Source organism: Xenia sp. Carnegie-2017, unplaced genomic scaffold (assembly GCF_021976095.1).
Source record: "Xenia sp. Carnegie-2017 unplaced genomic scaffold, XeniaSp_v1 HiC_scaffold_14, whole genome shotgun sequence".
Taxonomy (NCBI): Eukaryota; Metazoa; Cnidaria; class Anthozoa; order Malacalcyonacea; family Xeniidae; genus Xenia; species Xenia sp. Carnegie-2017.
The window spans coordinates 1,190,195-1,213,093 of NW_025813447.1; the positions used below are offsets into that span (position 1 = coordinate 1,190,195).

General features: G+C 36.7%; 5 protein-coding genes across 5 annotated transcripts; 3 read left to right on the forward strand and 2 right to left on the reverse strand.

The window, feature by feature from the left end:
• The first annotated feature begins 64 nt into the window (after positions 1-64).
• LOC124433968 (flocculation protein FLO11-like) lies at positions 65-9,565 on the forward strand. The gene is made up of 15 exons (XM_046983837.1): positions 65-445; positions 530-583; positions 968-1,072; positions 1,238-1,540; positions 1,856-1,938; positions 2,114-2,266; positions 4,431-4,465; positions 4,561-4,676; positions 4,934-5,055; positions 5,236-5,306; positions 5,500-6,236; positions 6,326-6,353; positions 6,632-6,675; positions 7,461-7,719; positions 8,150-9,565. Exons 6-15 carry the CDS (start codon positions 2,244-2,246, stop codon positions 8,692-8,694), a joined length of 1,980 nt encoding a protein of 659 aa, XP_046839793.1. The 5' UTR covers positions 65-445; positions 530-583; positions 968-1,072; positions 1,238-1,540; positions 1,856-1,938; positions 2,114-2,243; the 3' UTR covers positions 8,695-9,565.
• LOC124434146 (SAGA-associated factor 73-like) lies at positions 361-2,221 on the forward strand. Its single transcript, XM_046984027.1, has 6 exons — positions 361-445; positions 530-583; positions 968-1,072; positions 1,328-1,540; positions 1,856-1,938; positions 2,114-2,221. The coding sequence occupies exons 1-6, from the start codon at positions 361-363 to the stop codon at positions 2,219-2,221; spliced, it is 648 nt and encodes a 215-aa protein (XP_046839983.1).
• Positions 9,566-9,774: 209 nt separating the features above from the next.
• On the reverse strand, positions 9,775-11,441 carry LOC124433969 (ras-related protein Rab-7L1-like). Its single transcript, XM_046983839.1, has 6 exons — positions 11,258-11,441; positions 11,023-11,078; positions 10,879-10,894; positions 10,613-10,794; positions 10,418-10,536; positions 9,775-10,115 (listed from the first exon to the last, which is right to left on the reverse strand). The coding sequence occupies exons 1-6, from the start codon at positions 11,403-11,405 to the stop codon at positions 9,995-9,997; spliced, it is 642 nt and encodes a 213-aa protein (XP_046839795.1). The 5' UTR covers positions 11,406-11,441; the 3' UTR covers positions 9,775-9,994.
• A 1,642-nt stretch (positions 11,442-13,083) lies between these two features.
• Positions 13,084-15,275, reverse strand: LOC124434147 (tyrosinase-like). Its single transcript, XM_046984028.1, has 4 exons — positions 15,127-15,275; positions 14,660-14,799; positions 13,858-14,146; positions 13,084-13,750 (listed from the first exon to the last, which is right to left on the reverse strand). The coding sequence occupies exons 1-4, from the start codon at positions 15,197-15,199 to the stop codon at positions 13,302-13,304; spliced, it is 951 nt and encodes a 316-aa protein (XP_046839984.1). The 5' UTR covers positions 15,200-15,275; the 3' UTR covers positions 13,084-13,301.
• Positions 15,276-20,635: 5,360 nt separating this feature from the next.
• LOC124434148 lies at positions 20,636-21,971 on the forward strand (the record flags this gene model as incomplete). Its single annotated transcript, XM_046984029.1, has 1 exon — positions 20,636-21,971. A coding segment is annotated over exon 1 (1,041 nt), but the record flags the coding sequence as incomplete, so codon positions are not given.
• Positions 21,972-22,899: the final 928 nt, after the last annotated feature.

Sequence of the window (22,899 nt, forward strand, 5' to 3'; positions counted from 1 at the left end):
CGCTGACTTTAAGCACCGCTTTTCTCTACGTTGTAAATAAAAATTATACCAAACGCGTCTTTGAATGTGGTGAAGAATTTCGGTCAAATATCTGTAGTAAATTGTTTACTGACTAACAATTGTCGTTTGTAAAAAGTTTCTTGTTGTAACCTCTTCTCTATAGAATGGAATTGTTACACACTTATTGGCTAATTCTCAAATTATTCCTGAAAATGGTCAAACATTTTTAAATTTTCCAGACGAGACAAACGGCGTCTGCCGAGAGCTTCGCGGTGCGTGACGAGGAACTCCGCTCACACATCGTAACATCTTCGGAGTTCGTTCAAAGCAAAGCCGAATTTGAGATGAAGGGGTAGAACTATGGACAAAAGTTACTGTCAGTTTATAAACTCTGGTGGTTCATGGCTTTCGTTTCCTGAACCAGAGGAAGACAGTGAATCTGAAGGTATTTTTAATGCAGAATTTTCATGTCATCCCTTTGTCCGTATCAAAGTTCATTTCGTTTTTTGACACTTACTGTTATTTTTAGGGGAGCATAACAATGACTTAGACTCGCGACAGGCAACTTTGTTGCCAAAAAATGGTAAATATGATGAAATTAACTTCCTTGATATAAAATTCCATCTATGCATCGTAAATTGTGTTGGCGTTTGGCTATTTGGTGTAAGGTCTTGAAAACTCCAATTGAATAGTAAATTGCTGTGTTGGTTGTTAATTGTAATTCTTAGCGTATTCTTATTTAGAATGTCAACCATTCCTTTTACTTTAAAAGCTTGCAAGGCTATCATAATTTCATATATTTTATTCACATATGTTAAACCTTGTCATAATGAGCTCTACATCAATATTTGCACCATGTCAGATAATGACAGTCAAAGTGTTATGTGTTTATATATCACCAAGATGGTTATCAAGTGATGGTAATTAGATATTTATGCAGAGCTCAGAGATTGTACTTGTGTTTTAGAAATGCATCTTTACGGTCAGTGTCCAGCAAACGATAGTTGTGGATTGGTCACTTGTGATGACTGTGGAAAGATCATCAAAATGCCTCTTTTTAAATGGCATCGTGGTAAGCAAAGTTTGATTTTCTCTTAACATCAGACAGCTCAAATTTACTGTAATTTGTTCTAGTGTGATACTTGGCGATGTTATTTTTTACCATGTGCAAATAATTCTTGATAGATTTTGAATGCTTTTAACAGATGGAGAATCAATGTTACAATTATCTTTGTAGAACTTTGCCATGAACATCTTCTCACCTCTAACTCGGAGAAAACATTCCTGGATATAAAACGTAAAAACATTTGAAAGTTTATCAACGAAGGTTGTTATCAAAAATATGAAAATGTGAACGCTGATGCAATGGATGTTGACACAGTGGAAGTGAAAATTGAGGAAATTCCGCTGATTATACCTAAAGACATTTCAAATGCGGAACAAACAACCGAAATTCACTCACTAAATCATGTTGTGAAGAAAATTACATCAACGAAAAAAGAGGTTAAGGACTCAACGAAGAAGTTTGTTTTAACCAAAGGTAAATTATTTTCGTCTTGTGATGGATTTTGGTCATTCAATATTTAGATGGCATTTGTAGAAATTTAGTCATGATAATATTGTGTATGATCTCTTCTTATGTCCTCATGTAAGATTGAGAAAATTGCTGGTTTACAATTGTATTACAATAATTAATTTTTGTATTTTGTTAACGCTCACTTATCTCCGAGTTATTTCATCAAAAGAGATGTTAGTACTAAAGCTGATATAAAACCGTTCTTCAAAATGAAAACGCAGTTCTAAACCATGATTGTTATGTGGAAAATTTTTTTGATTTCAAATGTTATTATGATAGATCGAGAATATGATCCCAACAGACATTGCGGTGTTTGGTTAGAGGATCAACAGAAAAACTGTACAAGGTCTTTAACATGCAAGGTAGGTAATGTTTAAGTGTTTGTGTAAGTGTTTTTGCTGAATTAGCGAGCAGTAAACATTTACTTTTTGTGTATGTGCGTGGAAGATGTGCTGCCATTTAGTTTATAAACAATAGAAATTTGTGAGCTTCAGCACTATTTATGAGAAATAAGTAATTGCTAGTATATCTTAACAGACTCATGCTTTATCATTACGGAGAGCGGTTCCTGGTCAGATTAAGAAATTCGATGTTTTATTGCTGGAACATGAGAGAGTGAATATCAAAAAGAACAACAGTTGTTAAATAAAACTAAAACTCTTCTGTCATGTCAAGTTCATCTGGAAACAGGTATGTCTTTTTCACACTTCCTAAAATTTTGGAACTATTTAGAAGAATTAATGAATTGTAAAGTAAGCGAACTATGAAGTAGTTGAACTATAAAGTGGTTGAACTATAGAGTAGTTGAACTATGGAGTGGTTGAACTATGGAGTAGTTGAACTATAGAGTAGTTGAACTATAGAGTAGTTGAACTATGGAGTGGTTGAACTATAGAGTGGTTGAACTATGGAGTAGTTGAACTATGGAGTGGTTGAACTATAGAGTAGTTGAACTATGGAGTAGTTGAACTATGGAGTAGTTGAACTATGGAGTAGTTGAACTATAAAGTGGTTGAACTATAGAGTAGTTGAACTATGGAGTGGTTGAACTATGGAGTAGTTGAACTATAAAGTGGTTGAACTATAGAGTAGTTGAACTATGGAGTGGTTGAACTATGGAGTGGTTGAACTATAGAGTAGTTGAACTATAGAGTGGTTGAACTATGGAGTGGTTGAACTATAGAGTAGTTGAACTATAGAGTAGTTGAACTATGGAGTAGTTGAACTTTAGAGTAGTTGAACTATGGAGTAGTTGAACTATGGAGTAGTTGAACTTTAGAGTAGTTGAACTATGGAGTGGTTGAACTATGGAGTGGTTGAACTATGGAGTGGTTGAACTATGGAGTAGTTGAACTATGGAGTGGTTGAACTATGGAGTAGTTGAACTATGGAGTGGTTGAACTATGGAGTGGTTGCACTATAGAGTGGTTGAACTATGGAGCAGTTGAACTATAGAGTAGTTGAACTATGGAGTGGTTGAACTATAAAGTAGTTGAACTATAGAGTAGTTGAACTATGGAGTAGTTGAACTATGGAGTGGTTGAACTATAGAGTGGTTGAACTATGGAGTGGTTGAACTATGGAGTAGTTGAACTATGGAGTGGTTGAACTATGGAGTAGTTGAACTATAGAGTAGTTGAACTATGGAGTTGTTGAACTATGGAGTGGTTGAACTTTAGAGTAGTTGAACTATAGAGTAGTTGAACTATGGAGTGGTTGAACTATAAAGTAGTTGAACTATGGAGTAGTTGAACTATGGAGTGGTTGAACTATGGAGTGGTTGAACTATAGAGTAGTTGAACTATGGAGTGGTTGAACTTTAGAGTAGTTGAACTATGAAGTGGTTGAACTATAGAGTAGTTGAACTATGGAGTAGTTGAACTATGGAGTAGTTGAACTATAGAGTAGTTGAACTATGGAGTGGTTGAACTATAGAGTAGTTGAACTATGGAGTAGTTGAACTATAGAGTAGTTGAACTATAGAGTAGTTGAACTATGGAGTAGTTGAACAATGGAGTGGTTGAACTATAAAGTAGTTGAACTATAGAGTGGTTGAACTATGGAGTGGTTGAACTATGGAGTGGTTGAACTATAAAGTAGTTGAACTATAGAGTAGTTGAACTATAGAGTAGTTGAACTATGGAGTGGTTGAACTATAAGTAGTTGAACTATGGAGTAGTTGAACTATGGAGTGGTTGAACTATGGAGTGGTTGAACTATAGAGTAGTTGAACTATGGAGTGGTTGAACTATAGAGTAGTTGAACTATAGAGTAGTTGAACTATGGAGTAGTTGAACTATGGAGTGGTTGAACTATAAAGTAGTTGAACTATAGAGTAGTTGAACTATGGAGTAGTTGAACTATGGAGTAGTTGAACTTTAGAGTAGTTGAACTTTAGAGTAGTTGAACTATGGAGTGGTTGAACTTTAGAGTAGTTGAACTATGGAGTGGTTGAACTTTAGAGTAGTTGAACTATGGAGTAGTTGAACTATAGAGTAGTTGAACTATGGAGTGGTTGAACTATGGAGTGGTTGAACTTTAGAGTAGTTGAACTATAGAGTAGTTGAACTATGGAGTGGTTGAACTATAGAGTAGTTGAACTATAGAGTAGTTGAACTATGGAGTGGTTGAACTTTAGAGTAGTTGAACTATGGAGTAGTTGAACTATAGAGTGGTTGAACTATAGAGTGGTTGAACTATAGAGTGGTTGAACTATGGAGTGGTTGAACTATGGAGTAGTGGAGTTTGCAGTATTGAAAGTTATTGATCAATGAATTTTGAGGAAATGGAAGTATGGGGAAATAGTATGGAGAAGAAATGAGGATTAATGTGTTATATCTCTTCAATTTTGCAGAAAGAATATTTCAAATCAAAGTTTTGGTAGTGCAGGTTTTGACATTATTCTTTTGGTTCTATTCATTTATCACACATTATTTTTTATACTAATACATAGGCATTAATGTATTTTTTTTGTATGGATATAGGTGGTCAATTAAGTAAGGGCGCTTCTTCAAGTTTATCTTACAAGTCTCAACATTCAAGTTCTGATGCAGATCAATCTGATTTACAGTATCTAAATGCTCATCCTAAACCATTAGCTGTAAGTACTGATATACTTAGTTCATAATTTTTTATCGCCATATCTTCTTATTCCCCATTCTTTTCTCTTTTATTCATTTTGCATATCCCAGCATATCCTTTCATACCTTATACCGCGTTACATCCCGATTTATCCATTTATACCCCATTTTCCTTGTACCTCCTCTTGTTGCTCTTTCAACTAGCGTTTACTTGAAGTATCGTACTTTTCACGTTTTTTATGCTTGGAGTCAATTTTTTGTGCAATAATTTCTTTAGTGCTGCAACTTTGGAGCGCGAAGAGCTGGTCCGGGACATTTTGTTTTTAATCGAAAGTCTGATCATTTGAGGACTGCAGTGTTATCTATGGTTGAACAATTAATTCATCCTTCTCAGTCAAGGTAATGTAAAGTTTTCAAACTAATTTCCCGCCAGTTTCTAACACCGCTGTGTAAAATATGTCAAACCGTTGACTTCGGTTGCTGTTAAGTTGTTTTACTGGCTGTGAGTTGCGGCGTTTGTGTTTATAATCATGTATAAGTTAAACTTTTTTAACGAATTTAACTCTTTATAATTTACAGGCGAACGGTTGCCAAACATTCCGTTTACAGAAGATATAATACAAAGACTGCTGGACAGTCTTCAAATCAAGGTACCAAATAATTTTTAACGAGAGAAGAACAGGTGTCAAAATCTTGTTTTGACTTAAAATGTCAAGAAAGTGATTATTACATTTTGAGGAAGAGAAATACATTTATTGTACCTTAGATTTTTACTATAGTCCTTTTGGATTAGATGATGAAACAATATCATGGTTTGTTCATGCTTCTGATTATTTTTCTAAGGTTCAATTAGATTGACGGACTCATTTATGCGAAGCCGTGGATCGCCTTTTAGTCAAGCTCATGGTGGCAGTACGGTGTTTCGAAATTCCAATAAATTAAAGGCATCTAGGACGAATAGTACGGAGCTGATCTCGCACTCCAATAAGATTTCTAGATTAAATCACGTGACACCGACAACCTCTCACGTGACGAACACCACGTCCCGCGTTGGGCTGCAATCATCATCTAAAACTTTATCAAATGTTAAAAAAAATACGGTAACGCAATCACACAACACGAACACGTCTCAAATCGTTCAAACATCGTCTTTGAATGCTTCTGGTGTCATCAACACTACGGTACTAGCATCAAGCTCAACATTATGTCCCGGTGTCAACACCACAGGACCGGGATCGAATTCAACGCTGTGTTCCGCAGCCAACACCACTGGACTGGGTACAAGTCCAACGCTGTGTTCCGGGGTGAACACCACAGGACTGGGATCGAGTTCAACCTTTGGTGGCGGAATCAACAATGTAGAAATGGGATCAAATCTATTAATTGGGAATGACGTCATCAATAATGATCCAATTGCAGTCTCCGTTGCTTTTAATGGACAAATAGGAGTTGAGAACGTGCCAAGCATTCACAGAGGCTCTAGTAAGAGTTGTTCTCCCGTGCCTTCGCCCCTTGGCTCTTGCGTCATTCCTACGTCACCATCGCCACCTGCTTCCGGTGTGTATAAAAATAGCAAGCAGGTGAGTTAACGTTTACATTTGTGTTAATTTAATGATGAATTACGGCGTAAATGAAATTTTTCATTCATCACTATTGCTTGTTTTTGCAGGCTCTCACTCAAACAGATGCGTCATTAGGTAATTATAAAAGTTTCAAATTTTTATCACCTTGCACACAGAGCTCTCGTTCATGTCACCACTCTGTGCCCATTTTGTATAGTTTTTTTTTGTTATTGTTGTTAATTTTGTGTGGTTGTGCGTAAACATTTTTGTGGATATGGCCTTGTTTATGCGTCATCATTGACAACGATCGCTAACACGAGCGTAGCTCTGTGTTCTACCTTCTGCAGTCAAGTGATCTATTGAATTTCGACGCATTTTGAGTTTTTTTTACCAATCCCTTATGTTTTTTCCAGCGTCGTGTGCAAGTATGTCACCCCCTACAGTGTATCAAAGACAGGTAATATTTTTACTTATGAAAAAGATATTTAAGATAAGAAATAGGCAGTGTACGTATGCTTTGACATTTCGTTATGCAGTATCGTTCGTTATGTGGGACGGGGTGGGTGGCTGAATGGTTAATTGCGTGAGCTGTAAGCCAGACGGCGCGGGCTCAATCCCGGCTCGTGGCACATTTGGCAATGTGTCTGTAAACCTAGCCCGGGTTGACCAAAGCCCTGTGAGGGAAATTTGGTAGAGGAAACTATGTCCTCGGATGGACTGTATCTGCATCTGCAATGTTGCAGCCTTGTCACACTGTGTCACGCTGATATCAGCGTTGTGGTTGCGTGAAGGGTACGAGTGATTGTAGTCTGGTCAGCTGCCTTCACTATAAGTGACCAGGATGTTCCACTTTGTAGAACCCTCATACGTCGAAATCGACGGAGTCCATTATTATGCAGTATCTATGACGTACATGAGAGTTTTTGTGCGTGTAGAAAAGGTCTGTCAGGAGTGAAAAGTAGCCATTCAATATACTCCTTTCTCCAAACTAATATTATAACAGGAATGGACTTACTGGGGGCATTGCGCGAGGGAGGGGGTAGTTCGCGTACTCCTAAAGCATCTTCTCCCCTATGAAATTTTCCTCTTCAAATACTACAACGCACAGGGCTTAGCAATTTAAGAAACACTTAGGATCACAATCCATCAAGTTCATCACTTGTTATTGATGAAAAATCATAAATAAACCACGTTTTGAAACATGAAATGCGAACTGATTTCTTGAATTTTTTCTCATTTCAGTCGTCCGGTGGACAGGCCATGAGTCCGCTGCTCAATGGTACTGCATCTTCGCCTTCTGCTGTATCTAAGGGTTATACTTGCGTAAACTATGCGCCAAAGTCGCCAAATTTCAACAACAGAGGAGTGACAAAACCCTCGAATGTGGTTAATGCTGTTTCTAACGTCTCTCAAGGACAGAACGTTGTTTTTGGAAACACTTGTCAGTCACATGCAGGCACTTCTTCAAATTCGTCGCAAATGACAAATCAAATGACGCAAGGTACATATTGGATACATTTTTACATACTGAGGGTATTTGTGGGGACACTGAGGATTTATGTGTACATTTCATTTTACATTATAAGGATATACTTGAACTGGTCTGGATAGTGTACACTTCATTTTACACACTGAAGATGTATGTTTACACTTCATTTTACACACTCAAGATGTATATTTACACTTCAGAGAACGTTGATATGGGTGTTCTTGTTTGTTTGCTCTTCATTTACTCAACAAATTTCGATTTGAAAGTTAATCAAATAATCATGCCGAAGAATTGGTCAATTGTTCTTGATTAAAGATCAATCAAATTGTCTCAGCCGAACTGAGCACATCCACCATTGAGTACCACTGAGAATTTAGTTGTAAAATTTTCGAAGATATGGCAAAGTATGGCAAAGCAAATTATATTTTTTTGTGTATTTTAGATAAGAATCATGGACAAAATAATTTATTTCAAAGACCATTACCTTCACCTGGGCGATCACCTTGTCAACCTTTATCGCCCCAAATTCCATCTCCTGGTTGTCAATCACCTCAGAGATCCCCTGGTAGTGCTGCCTCGCCAAAATACCAACATTCTATGTACCTCAATCACCAGCACGGTCCCGTCTCCAGTCAGGCTCCAATCGCGCAACTGAAACAACAAGTTGAGAACCAAGGACAACAGTTGCAACAAATCAAATTTCATCAGTTAAAACAACAGCAACAGGTACCTAACCCGGCACAATCTCAGCAACATAAACAGCAATCACAATTTCGCGCGCAACAGCGTATAACCCCGGCAACAATGCAATCTTCTCAACAGACAACATACCTACTGCAACAATCGCCGCCCAATCATGCCCCACCTGTACGACCTGCAAACGTGCAGGTCTTTAAAACATCTAATGCAGTATATCTAACGAACGATAATCCACCACGGGAAATGCAGTTCTCTTTAAATCGGAACGCTACGAATCCGGTCGGATAGCTTTCGTTGGTGAATAGTTAATATAAATTGTGCTCAAATGAAGTGAATGTTCTCCGTAACAATCACACGATGTACACGTATGTAAATAGATATTTGTATAGGTTTTTATTCGCTATAGGTGTGACGAATGTGCACTTTAGTATAGGTAAGACTTGCTCTTCGTAGAGAAGTTTTGATGCATGAACCTCACACTATTGACATTAGCCACATCATAAGGTGTTCTCGTGCGGTACAGTGAGGTTTCATTTCTTGGCTTTTGGTTCCAGTCTCCTTGTAATAATCATCGTTCGGTAGCAGTTTTCAAACGTAATCTGTTTTTAATCACAATCTACATGCAAGTCATCACCGTTGTTTAAAATGCCGTATGTTCCATCCCATGTTATTTGATCTTTGTACTTTTAAGATAGAGAAAGTGCAAAGTGCTGGAATGAAATGTTCGGAATTTTTTGCATAGCATTGTTTGATGCAAAAAGACCAGACCAATAGACTTTCAGATAACCGCCCGTCTTGTGTTGCTCCCCGTTTGTACTGTGACAAAGTATACCATATTTTGTTATTTATAGACCAGACATAGGCCAAAATAGTTTCCAGGTCGCCATACGTTTTCTCCATCACCCAACCTCAAATGGTTAATTCTGCAAATATTTTTGTATTTCTCGGCAATGTCCGAGTAAACAAATAACACACCCACGAAAAACATCAATAGCAAACATGAGAATATTTTGAAAAAATAGCGCGTTCGCTATATAATTTATACATATATTTGGTAGCAATGTACAAATTGAACAAAATACACAGCGTGTATTGTAAAGTCTTAAAATATTTATATTGTCAATAATATGAATAGTTAATAAAATTATTTGAATATCGATGACGTCGTTGTTTTTCTCGAGTTCCGGTGTACATATCGCCACCGGAATTTCTTCACCGGGTAAAGTTTCAATTTTAAAACAGTGCGGGGCGGGAAAAGGACACGAAATTTCAAGACGAAGTTTGATTTGCGAACAGAATTTCGCAGAGGTTTCCCTTTGTCGTTTGGTTGAAGTTTTTCAACAAGCACAGACCAAATGTAAAGGTCAGTTTTCTTTAATTCCTTTTAATTTCTTTTAAAAACTTTACAAATTTTTTTTATGGCAAAAATAGGCAGCTAAGAATATCAAAAACTATGTAAAATTTTCTCATTGCTTCGAAAAATGAAACTAACATGGAAATGTATGATTGTGAATGTGATGTAATGTGAATGTAATTTCTACCCACTTCTCACTTTTGTAGGTTCAAATTCTACAATACTGGACGAAAATCAGCTGCCACAACACAATCTCTTGTTTTCTTCAGGTTCGGTCTCAGGTAAAACAAGAGCACCATCTTTGTTTTCGAGATGGCCTTCGCCAGCTGGTAACATAAGTTCTTGTATCATAAATCTGGCAAAAGTAACAGGGAGTGTTAAAAACCCCTCGGTTGATACTCTCGACCTCAAATTGTTTGTGAAAAATATTTTACAATGACATGTTTCATTATTAAAGCTAACATTCCAAGTTTGAAAAGCAAAGCAGATGAAACCTACATGTAAGACTAATTGCAATAATGCGCTCTGAATAAACTTTGCAACAGACTTCACAGCTTTAAAATATTTGTTCCCACTGCCAAGTGGAATGCATTTTCCATGAAATTTTCAAAATCAAGAGTAAAATTTTAGCTAAAGCCATGAAATAAACAAACTTACTCCATAGTCTCAGTAACATGTTTGTCATCTTTTACGGACATTTCGGTCCATCCTAGAAAATGATGTTGCTTACAAAAATTATTTATATCGTTCTTCTCGACTTTTGATGGCAAATCAGTCTGAAACAAAAGTTGTTGATAGGTTGAAACATGAACATTACTCAGATTTTATAAAAAAGGCTAATTAATGACTCACTTTATTTGCAATCAAAATACATGGTATGTTCTTGCCATATGTATCAAAGCATTTTAAATCTAAATCTTTCTTCCATTTAGCAGCATTGTAAAATGAATTAGGATTTGTTAAATCAAACATAATGAAGCATGCTGAAGCACGTCTATAGTAGACTCTGGTCATCGTAGTAAATCTCTCCTGACCTAGGGCAGAGATGGACAGAAATCAAAAAGCACACATGAGAGATGCCATGAAAATGTAAGTGAATTATCAATGTTGTAGTTTACCTGCTATGTCCCAGAGCTATCCATTGATTGTACATGTAATAGAAAATTACATTAGAAAATAAAAGACAATTACCAGATTAAATGATTTGGGCTATAGTCACAACTATAGTTAATTGTAATTCATTTTTCAAATAAAATTGCCACCTGAAGTCGAACTGTTTCGGTTTCAGACCATTCGATCACTTTAACTGAGAAATCCACTACGAAACAAGAAAAAAACAGCCTTAGAAAAGCACCACATGGTACGGAGCTTCGAAACTCATAACTTAAAAAAAATTCGCCCAAAGTGTCACATGTATTTTTGAAATGATTCGCGGCACTACTATTTCATCAGACGCAACACCAAGTTAAAAAAAGTTCACTGACTTCAAACACTAACCGCCAACTGTAACCTTGTAGTTTTTCTCGAACGAATGATTTATATATCGTCGCACGAAGGAGGTTTTGCCAACTTCTGCGTCTCCCACAATCAAAATTTTAAAAATTATTTCTCTATGGTTCATAATGTTCTCCACTTCGGTCCGCATTGACCATTTTCTTGTCTCGTGATGAAATGGTTGCAATTAAATTATATTTTGTGATTTATAACCGGAAATGAGTGTTAAATTGTGTATCTATGACGACACGCAAGATCCTTTCACATTCCTAGAATCTCCTAGAAGAACGAGATGTTAATTAACTAGAGTTTGTGGTCAGCTTCTTTGATGTGAGAAATGTCAAATAGCTTTGTATGGAAATGTGCAGAAAATGTGTTATGGCCGATTGTTTTCCGATTGTCATGCAATGATCGGCCGATTACAGATTATTTTAAAACTGGCCTATTAATCATCTTTGGCGATTATTCACCGGTCAATCGGCACATCCCCAGAATATAGGCTTTCATTTGCATGAAATCTACAGCAGAGAAATTAGTAAAAGCACATTGTTGCTAGAATTTTGCTTTGAAATTCATCGTTGATAGCTTATGCATTCATTGCTTTAAAGATTTCTGCTTTGTTTCTTCCTTTTTTTTAAGAAACTGGCATTTTGCCTTCCTTGTTTTAAAGATTATGCCATTTTGCGTAGGTTTTGGGCATCGTCATACAGTTTAGTATTGCTGTTGGCTTTCCTCAACTCGCTGTTTTTGTCATAATTGATTTCCACTTTTAGTTTTATTGGCTTTATGCTATTTATTAACGAGTTTACCTTCTTTTCCCAAAAGTTGTCGTATTGCTTTCTCATGATCCTTTGGTACAACCATTGAAGAATAACTTACTTGCAAGTTTTTTTTGATGCTTTTTTGTCCAGTGTCGTGTCCTTTCTTTCCACATTTTAGATATATTTTTGTGGGGCAAGATAACTCGTTTTCTTTTCGTGGTTTTCTGGCAAATAAAGAAATGTCACCATTCTTAAAGCTTTCGAATCCTGCACTGGAGTTTTGGTTTTTGTTGCTGGTTTTGGTTGGTTTTTTCCAATACAACACTTATATAGAACGCTTTGAAAAAGACTTCCTTCCTTTTGGGCTGCTATAGTGTATACATTCTGCACTTTGCATGGTTTCACGCTAAGAACATGGTTATATAGATGGTTTGTTTAGATACAGAGGAAGGATAACAAGTAAGTAGGAAGGATGCTGAGCTTAGATCTGCTATGTAAGTGGTTTGAAAGGAGAGTCTGCAGTAGATAAAAATTTAGGCAGAAATGAGTATGGATTTATGATGTAAATAAAGAAGCATTTTTGAATTGTTAGATTCACTAGCATTTTAAGGGAAAGGCAAGGGTATAGACTCTCAGATCTTCTGACAATCTGAAATAAAGTCAGCAAGCCCGTAAGAAAAACTTCATCAATATTTGAACAAGAGGCCAGATCATGTGTTTTTAATTACATTCCTGTAGGCCAATAAGTGAGAGAAATCATAGCGGTTTTTGAGGTAAAATAAATAAAGGTTCTTTTGATCTAACACATGAAAAATGCTTCTACAGAATGAAACTCGTAATATAGATAATGACGCTCAAACAATTGAAAAATATTGTTCTGTAGGTTTGATTTTCTTGTATTGTAAAGTTGCTGTGGCATTCTTTTGGGGGGAAGCTCTAAGCAGAAAAAAGAAATATGAAATATTGCCTGCTGGGTTTCCAAACTTGTCTTTTTTGACAGAAGTGTAAACCTCTTAAGAAATAGAAATGCGCTGAAGACAAAGATCTTGCTTTAAAATGACAGTTCGCTGCAGTATGTCACTTTTGATTATCTGATTAACATCAGAAAACTTCCTATGAAGCTTCCATACTGTAAACTAGCTGTGTAACGATTTTATTTCAACACATGTTCAATGTGGAAAAGTGATTGAAACACTATAACCAGAAAGGTTCCCATGACAAAACTATGAGATAAAGCAGGTTTCTTTAAAGTCCTAATGAAAAAAATTGACTGTGAAAACTTTAGTTCAATGTCTGTTTTTCTCTTTTTCGTCATCTTCACAGGACCATCCTGATGTTTTACCCACTAAAGGTGAACTTAATTTAAGGCATAGTGCTTTGTACCCGGGGAAAGGATCCCGATATTTCAATACCACTCCGCGATCCCCGAGGTCATTATAATCCATGAAATCGCCAACTCTGTACCGTGAACGCTCGAGATGTGAATTCAAATCATCGTTTATCGCCCATTTGTATCGTATTCCATTCTTTTGCCAATCATACCATATTTTATCAATAAACGCGTGGTGTAAAAGAAATTCTGGCGTGTTACTTGCTTTTTCCAACTCCATTGTGCCCCGAATACAACAGTGTAATTCATTGTGATATGTATCCTGCACAATATCTTCGAACCTCTTGAACTGTGTAGGCTTTAGGAGCAAGGTTCTTTGTACATGCCTGCAATTAGGCATTCGACCTGTCAATGTTGGGGACACATGTTATTTTAGTTGAAAATACACCATATCCACTGGTTATTTTGAAAAAATACCTGAAGGGAAGAACTATTCTCCACATTATACTAACCTTTAAAATTCCGTTTGAGACATCCTCCACCCGAATGGCGGGCAAGTCGCCATTTGTACACGCTGAACGGGCCATCTTTCACACAGTGAAATAAACCCTTTCCATTCCCTCCCAGTCCCCAAGATTTCTTGCTCCATATTGATCCAGTATCCGTTGCCCAAATCCTTTCACCAGCAATGCTCCAATCCCAATAAGGAAGAGTCACGTCTTTATGAATGTAACGAAATAGGTTTTCAAATTGAAGTAAATACCAACGATGCCACGGAAAGAAATGTTTCTGTGAGTGAACCTGTAATAACACAAAGACACTGAAATATTTACAAGAGAAAATATTGTATTTCAAGTGCTGTTTGATCAAATGTCATTCCTGTTATATGGTAGCATTTATTGAAGGAAAAATTTGCATGTGGAAAAGTGTGAAAAAACACAGATGTAGTTTTGAATCTGTGATGTTGAATAATTATATTCTATGTTTTAAAGTTCCGCATTCATATTTAAAATGTCATTTCTTCCTTCATTGAACTCTGGCGTTTTCTCATGGGAACTGAGATTTTTGGTTGATAATAAACTTAGCTATACATGCTAGCACTGTCATATTTTTCTCGGATAAAATACCTCCTATTTTGAAAACAAACTTTCCTTCTTAGTTGTCACTTGACACTCTTGAGTAAACTGACATCTTTATCATATTTTATGACTATTAGCATCAATTACCACAAGGACTTGCTATATGGCATTGAAAACAGACGGCTTTAAAACATAGTTTTCATTACCTTTTAAATAACGTTTGATGAAGTCTTACAAGGTAATCGTAGCGTCTTTTGAACGGTTGTTGTGTCGAAGCTATCTTGTACGCATCGACAAATTTTCGTCTTTCATGATAAGACATAGAGGTGAATTCTTTTCGTATACGTAGGTCGCTGCGATATCTTTTAGCATATGCTGTGCAAAAAAATCAAAGTTGCGTAAAAATTTAACATCACAAAGAGTCGGTAGCTATATCAACGACTGCACACTGTTCATTGTAGTTGTCAAGGCATGTATGATAGTAAACACTCTCAAAAAATGTTTTGTCTTCCTCTCAAAAAATGTTCTTGTTTTGAAGGTAGGAATCATTCAGTTAAGGATACTGTTTTGTGTTGGATTTGGTTATCGTCTTACAGTTTAGTACTGTCTATTTACTTCAGTTCTTTCATGAAAGTTATTCATCACGAATTAACTGCAACATAGCCACTGATGAGTAACAAGACTGTTTAAACACAGTCTTACCATTGACTAGAAGATGTTGAGCACTCAAGACCGACACTATCAGTAAATATAGAAACGATCTTTTTGTAGACATATTACAGTGAATCTCTTCACAGCCTTTTGAACCTCTCCATCATTTCCTGAAACGCTTTGTCGCTAATTTACACTAAGACGCCCCCTCGCTAAAACAAACATTTTTTGTTGCAAAATTATCAACAATTAACTCTTGGGCGACGGCGATTATTTATGCAAAATTTTTTAATAAGTTATATATTTCCGGAAGTGATTGTTTCATCCAAAATATCTCATTAAATCCTTTTGTAAAACAAATCACGCCATTAGATAGCCTGAAATAAATGCCTTCCGTTGATATAAATTTTATTACTTGTGTAAGTTTTAGAACGATTAAATCGCTGTTTCTCTGCCATCAACAAAATGCATAAATTACAATGCAATGAAACACTTCAACAAGCTTGTCGGAATTATAGAGTTTTGTGTTGTAGATATGCCAAAACAGACAAGACCATAGTAAAATTCACTCAATTTTCTAAATGAGATGAAATTTCAGCTTTTCACAATCAAAATTAGTGCGGTTTTGTCAATGGAGTAATATTTCCTTCTCGAATTTTATTTTTAAGCCGAACGTCTGTTACCATGGCGATATGTTAAGACCACGGTTATACTTGATCTTAGGAAAACAAATGATGCTGAGTCGATTCCCGGGGCAATTAAACCGCACTGTTTGAGTTCAAAGATGGATTTTCTTATATGATCGATTAGCAAACATTGTATCTGCGTGGCTACCATACCTGGTCAGAAAATTTTCTTCAGTATCGTCGGGCTGTCGTGTAGCAAGAGGTTCAAACTATATGGTCTTTCTCCGCTAAATTTCGGACACGAGGCATAACTGAAACATGCTGAAAAAATTCACAGAATTTATTGCTTCCATCTTCTTCCCATTCAATTGGATCTTGCCGGGATGATTTTCATGAGCAACTTCAAATTTGCCCAGCCAGCTGTCCGGCTGTATATGCTCCGGGTTTTGGAAACTTTGCCAAGTTTCTTTACTGGAATTGGGAAAATTTCGTCAAATCGAGATGTAATACTCACTCGAAGTTCTTGACATTGTGTGATAAAATTTGAATGCACTCATTATCTTTTCGAGCATCTATACATACGTTGCCTTTCCCCTCCTTTTTCTACCTTTGTAGTTACGTCAACAACCAACCAGCCTTGTATAAAAGGTACATCCTTAAAGATAGCGACGATAAACTGCATAAATTTAACACGAATGTAATATCACGGAACGACGACCCTTAAGATGGCAAAATTGACGAAAAAAGTCTTATTGAAGTAATGTACTCAATGTTACCTGAAATGTTCCAGCTTTGACGTTCACATCGGCATCATCGTCGTCGTCCACATAGTTATTTGATGTCAATTCTTCCCAGTGATCTGAGAGTTTGGCAAGCAACTTTTCAGTTTGAATTGCAATGATCTAGCTACTACATTCATTAAATTATCTTCGATCTTCTTAACCGTGTCCATTACCCTGTAAAACAATGAGACAATTTTCCACGGTAAAAGATTTACAGCTTGTGTTTTTATGATAAACAATATCATTGGTGGAAAGCCTGTTAGGTTTTGTGATGCGCCATCTACCTCCTTTAGTATATGTTTACTTACAACAACAAATAGAGATATCACAGATAACTGTTATGATCACATTTAATGTTCAACGTCAATGTCTATGGTCTACGATCTATCTTACAATGGTTAAACTGCTTCAATTTATAAAAGATATTACGTATGGATATATTTGTTTCTTTACCAAATATTGCTAATTTACAATCAACGGAAAGCTATTGGGAACTATAAAAAATATTGTGATTATTGCACATAAGTATCTCTTAAAATAATCATTTAGTTAGTTACACTTGACTTACTGGTTTACTAATTACAGGAAGAATACGAGAGCATATCTTAACAAACCTCGCATCTCATGTGCAGGTCCACCTACCTTCATTTTTCACGCTTGTATTCCAGCATCAACCAACTCTGTATTCACAGCCATATTCCGTGTCTTTCATTGCATGCCGTGTTTCCCTAAAATGCAATCTTGAGTCTTGACCTCCACTTCGAGTAGGAACTGCACCCAAAGTGTTCTATTTTTGAAACTGAACCATTCCTGCTCGCGTACTCCATCGAATTTTTCATTTTCTCTTTGTCATATATCAGTTCATTGCCGCCATGAACTATTGTTATTTTGTCTAATTATATAGTTGAATGTCAAAAGTACTAATTTCATTATAAAATTAGAACCATCTGATGTTTCTCGTTAACCTAAATAATTAGGTGTATCGGTTGCAAGCACGTGACAATAATCTTTCAGTTACAGACTGTTCATGATTTGAAAAACAATTATTCTTACTTTGGATCGAACTTACATCTTTTTCTGTGGTTGTAAATCAGTAAAAATTTTTTGCACGTTTTACACATAACTTTTGCAGCTAGCCTCGATGATATTCATGTTGAACGCTGGATGATCTTTTTCAAAAAGATTAGAAGCACTTGTAAGTGTTGTCACATCACTGTGAACACCAGTTTTATTTGCAAGCGAGGGTTTTTTCTGTGCATGTTTAGAGCAAGACATAAAAAGGATGCATTTTTTTTGTAAAATGAATTGCATTTTCTCCATATTAGTAAGCTGTGGCTTGTCCTCCATAACTATAAAACTGCCACAGAATCTCGGAACAGTTCTGCTGGATATAATTTACAAAACATTACATTTTTCTAAGATTGTTTTTACATTTGCTTTCGGTAAGGATACAGTTGATCATAGAACTGGAATAGTAGCATCAAGAGATTTTCTATTGGCCTTCGCTTTTTTTGTCATATTTGAGGCCCGCTTCAAACGTCGCATTTTAGATGCGCTGAATGCATTTAATACAAAAGAAATTGAGAACAAATTCCTCATTATCTTTTGTTTTAAATACATTCGACTCATGTATAATGCGACGTTTGAAACAAGCCTCGTTTGCAGTTTTTAGTTTTATTGGCTTTATGCTTTTTATTAACGAGTTTACCTTCTTTTCTCTTAAGTTGTCGTATCGCTTTCTCGTGATCCTTTGGTACAACCATTGAAGAATATCTTACTTGCAAGTTTTTTTTGGATGCTTTTTTGTCCGGTGTCGTTTCTTGTAACAATTTCTACTTGGAATAATATTTTTTTTCACATTTAGACATATATTTGTAGGGAAAACAACTCGTTTTCTTTTCGTGGTTTTTTGTTCGATGAAGAAATGTTACCATTGCTAAACCTTTCAAATCCTGCACTGGGTTTTGGTTTTTGTTGCTGGTTTTGGTTGGTTTTTTCCAATACAACATTTATATAGAACGCTTTGAAAGACTTCCTTCCTTTTGGGCTGCTATATTATATACATTCTGCACTTTGCATGGTTTCACTCTAAGAACATGCTTACATAGATGGTTTGTTTAGGTACAGAGGAAGAATAACAAGTATATAGGTAGGATGCTGATTTTAGAACTGCTATGTAGCTAAGATGCCGAGAGAGAAACCAAAAAGGAGATACACGAATTTATTGATAAGGACGACGTAACGTTTAGTGGTTTGAAAGAAGAGATGAGTACTGATTTATAATGAAAACAAAGACGCATTTTTTGAATTGTTAGATTCAGTAGGATTTAAAATTTTTAATGGAAAGGCAAGGGTATAGACTCTCAGATCTTCTGACAATCTGAGATAAAGTCTGCAAGCCCGTGGAAAAACTTCATCAATATTTGAACAAGAGGCCAGATCATGTGTTTTCAATTACATTCCTGTAGGCCAATGAGTGAGAGAAATCATAGCGGCTTTTGAGTTAGAATAAATAAAGGTTCTTTTGATCTAACACATGAAAAACGCTTCTACAGAATGAAACTCGTAATATAGATAATGACACTCAAACAATTGAAAAATATTGTTCTGTAGGTTTAATTTTGCTTGTATTGTAAAGTTTCCTGTATTGTAAAGTTGCTGGGGCGTTCTTTTTGGGGGAAGCACTAAGCAGACAAAAGAAAAACGAAATACTACCTTTGCGGTTCGTAAACTCTTCTTTTTAACACAAGAGTAAAGTTCTTAACCAATAAAAATGCGGTGAAGTCAATGATCTAGTTTTGTAATGACAGCGGTTTGCTGCAGTATGTCCCTTTCGACTACGGCCTTAGAAGTATAGAAGCTTTTTATGAAACCTCTACCTTAGAAACCTATTAAGAAATAAAAATGTGGTAAAGACAAAGATCTTGCTTTAAAATGACAGTTCGCTGCAGCATGTCACTTATCTGATTAGCATCAGAGCACTTCTTATGAAGCTTCTATACTGTAAACTAGCTGTGTAACGATTTCATTTCAACACATGTTTAATCTGGAAAAGTGATGGAAACACTACAACCAGAAAAATTCCCATGACAAAACTATGAGATAAAGCAGGTTTCTGTAAAGTCCTAATGAAGAAAATTGACTGTTAAAATTTTAGTTCAATGTCTGTTTTTTTTTTTTTCGTCATCTTCACAGCACCATCCTGATGTTTTCCCCACTAAAGGTGAACTTAATTTAAGGCATAGTGCTTTGTACCCGGGGAAAGGATCCCGATATTTCAATACCACTCCGCGATCCCCGAGGTCATTATAATCCATGAAATCGCCAACTCTGTACCGTGAACGCTCGAGATGTGAATTCAAATCATCGTTTATCGCCCATTTGTATCGTATTCCATTCTTTTGCCAATCATACCATATTTTATCAATAAACGCGTGGTGTAAAAGAAATTCTGGCGTGTTACTTGCTTTTCCAACTCCATTGTGCCCCGAATACAACAGTGTAATTCATTGTGATATGTATCCTGCACAATATCTTCGAACCTCTTGAACTGTGTAGGCTTTAGGAGCAAGGTTCTTTGTACATGCCTGCAATTAGGCATTCGACCTGTCAATGTTGGGGACACATGTTATTTTAGTTGAAAATACACCATATCCACTGGTTATTTTGAGAAAATACCTGAAGGAAAGAACTATTCTCCACATTATACTAACCTTTAAAATTCCGTTTGAGACATCCTCCACCCGAATGGTAGGCAAGTCGCCATTTGTACACGCTGAACGGGCCATCCTTCACACAGTGAAATAAACCCTTTCCATTCCCTCCCAGTCCCCAAGATTTCTTGCTCCATATTGATTCACTATCCGTTGCCCAAATCCTTTCACCAGCAATGCTCCAATCCCAATAAGGAAGAGTCACGTCTTTATGAATGTAACGAAATAGGTTTTCAAATTGAAGTAAATACCAACGATGCCACGGAAAGAAATGTTTCTGTGAGTGAACCTGTAATAACACAAAGACACTGAAATATTTACAAGAGAAAATATTGTATTTCAAGTGCTGTTTGATCAAATGTCATTCCTGTTATATGGTAGCATTTATCGAAGGAAAAATTTGCATGTGGAAAAGTGTGAAAAAACACAGATGTAGTTTTGAATCTGTGATGTCGAATAATTCTACCTCACCATTGCTACGTCACTACGGGATTACATGAGATTGCGCCAGCGATCACAACTTCAATGTAAAGGTGAACACAACGAGATAGGACGCTTTTGTATTTGCCATTGTAATATTAATATATTTTGGGCAATCGTTTTGCATCGGGGAATTTACAGCAAGCAATCTTGCTGTTTCCCACTCTTACTACGATACAGGTCGACGTAATCGTCAATTTAAACTATTTTTCTGCTCATTTTGTTGTTTTTTCTTCGCAATCGACCGAAAACGCATGGCGGCGGAAGGTGAAACCGGCCATGAAGTCTTAGACTCGTCTGGCTCGGAAAATGAACGAGATGAAAGTCGTAATAACCGACGGATTAAAACATCATCTGATATACCATCGACAAGTGATGACGGTAGGGATATGGGACGAGATATAATTGCAATGCAACAAGTCCTAACTGATGGTCTTCAGCGAGGTTTTTCTAAGCTTACGGAGGCTATTGCTTCGCAGTTAAGCAACGCTACCAAACAGGGGCGCACTAGGACTCGCTCAGCATCAGAGTCATCGGACTCCGTGGCATCAGTAGCATCGGAAACGCGAAAAGCTACTAAAAGAGCGCGTCGTGAGTCAACAGGTGATGTTGACGTGGAAGTTGACGAATTGTTAGCAGGGAATGATCCCAACACTACATCGAATGTTGCCTCTGCTCAAAATGAGGAGGATGTTCTAGGCTCAATAGCTGAAGAATACAACCTTGACGAACAATGTGCTGAAGAGGTTAATCCTAAACTAGCAAGCATTGTTAACAAAATGGTGCGTAACAGATTAACCGATGAAAAACTTAAAGAAAAATTGACACAGAGTACTCGGCCCACAAACTGCGAGAACATTGTAGGCACTAAAATCAACCCTGAAATTTGGCCGAAATTGAAGTCAAGCACTCGGAGTCGAGATATTAAATTACAAAGGGTGCAAAATATGTTACTGAAGGCTAGCATTCCGGTGGTTAAAGTTATCCACAAACTCATGCAGGCTGATTCATCTCAACTTGAGGATAATAAATCAATGATAAGGAGTCTAATGGACTCTATGGCCATTCTGGGACATACTAATTATGAGTTCGTGCAAAGACGTAGAGAACTGATACGACCAGACCTTAATGATAAATATCAGCAACTTTGTGGTGAACATATTGAGTTCACAAACTGGCTATTTGGGGATGATTTACCCAAACAAGTGCAGGATATTAGTGCCACCAATCGAGTAAGCCAACAGCTGGCTAGTTCCGACAATATGATCGGCAGAATGGAACGGGCTCCTACTCCAGGCACTCACATCGCCCAAGGGACCATTATGGTCAGAATTTTCGGCAGGGCCCTCGATGGCACAAACCCCCCATACCGGGGAAAGAAAAGGCACCAAAAAGACTGCCAGAAACAGCAATGACATCTACCCAATATAAGTTGGTAAGTCAAAATTCAGCCTCTAGTTTTATAGCGGGGCGACTTCAATGTTTTTATAATAAGTGGGAAAACTTAACAACTGACTCATTCATTTTGAATATTGTGAAAGGTTGTAAAATTGATTTACTTCAACAACCTTCCCAAATGCATGTTTCTAAACAGAAACAGTTTTCAGCAAAAGAAGCCTCCTTCATTGAAGCTGAAATCTCTAAGTTGTTAGCAAAGCAGGTTATTATACCTAGTCATCATGAGAAAGGGGAATATATTTCTACTATTTTCTTGACCCCCAAGAAAGATGGGTCATTTCGTCTGATACTAAATTTAAAGAGATTTAACAAATTTGTACGCTACCAACATTTTAAGATGGAATCACTTAAGCAGGTTATTCAAATGATAAAACCGGATTGTTTCATGGCTTCACTGGATATCAGGGATGCGTATTATTCTGTAGCTATTCATGAGTCCCACCAAAAGTATCTTAAATTTCACTTTAAGGGACAGTTATACCAATTTACTTGTATGCCCAATGGTCTTGCATGTGCCCCACGGTTGTTTACCAAGCTACTAAAACCAGTTTATGGTCATTTGCGAGCACAGGGCTTATTATCAGTGGGATATATTGATGATTCCTATTTACAAGGGTATAGCTATGACGATTGTCGTCATAATGTTTCTACCACCTCCACGTTTTATCTGAACTGGGTTTTGCGTTCATGAAGAGAAGTCAAATTTCATCCCATCGCAAGAAATAGAATTCTTGGGATTTTTATTAAATTCTAAACTAATGATTG

What these genes read in the sequence shown, in the direction of transcription:
- LOC124434146 (XM_046984027.1), top strand. Translation starts at nt 361, where the DNA reads ATGGACAAAAGTTACTGTCAGTTTATAAACTCTGGTGGTTCATGGCTT. An exon ending in GGAAGACAGTGAATCTGAAG is followed by an intron (nt 446 to 529) that starts GTATTTTTAATG and finishes TGTTATTTTTAG; the next exon opens with GGGAGCATAACAATGACTTA. An exon ending in GAAGTTTGTTTTAACCAAAG is followed by an intron (nt 1,541 to 1,855) that starts GTAAATTATTTT and finishes TTATTATGATAG; the next exon opens with ATCGAGAATATGATCCCAAC.
- LOC124433968 (XM_046983837.1), top strand. Translation starts at nt 2,244, where the DNA reads ATGTCAAGTTCATCTGGAAACAG. An exon ending in CTCATCCTAAACCATTAGCT is followed by an intron (nt 4,677 to 4,933) that starts GTAAGTACTGAT and finishes TAATTTCTTTAG; the next exon opens with TGCTGCAACTTTGGAGCGCG. An exon ending in TCAAACAGATGCGTCATTAG is followed by an intron (nt 6,354 to 6,631) that starts GTAATTATAAAA and finishes TGTTTTTTCCAG; the next exon opens with CGTCGTGTGCAAGTATGTCA.
- LOC124433969 (XM_046983839.1), bottom strand. Translation starts at nt 11,405, where the DNA reads ATGCGGACCGAAGTGGAGAACATTATGAACCATAGAGAAATAATTTTT. An exon ending in GTATTTTGATTGCAAATAAA is followed by an intron (nt 10,537 to 10,612) that starts GTGAGTCATTAA and finishes CTTTTGTTTCAG; the next exon opens with ACTGATTTGCCATCAAAAGT. An exon ending in CATGTTACTGAGACTATGGA is followed by an intron (nt 10,116 to 10,417) that starts GTAAGTTTGTTT and finishes TACTTTTGCCAG; the next exon opens with ATTTATGATACAAGAACTTA.
- LOC124434147 (XM_046984028.1), bottom strand. Translation starts at nt 15,199, where the DNA reads ATGTCTACAAAAAGATCGTTTCTATATTTACTGATAGTGTCGGTCTTG. An exon ending in AAAGACGCTACGATTACCTT is followed by an intron (nt 14,147 to 14,659) that starts GTAAGACTTCAT and finishes GTGTTATTACAG; the next exon opens with GTTCACTCACAGAAACATTT. An exon ending in TCTCAAACGGAATTTTAAAG is followed by an intron (nt 13,751 to 13,857) that starts GTTAGTATAATG and finishes CAACATTGACAG; the next exon opens with GTCGAATGCCTAATTGCAGG.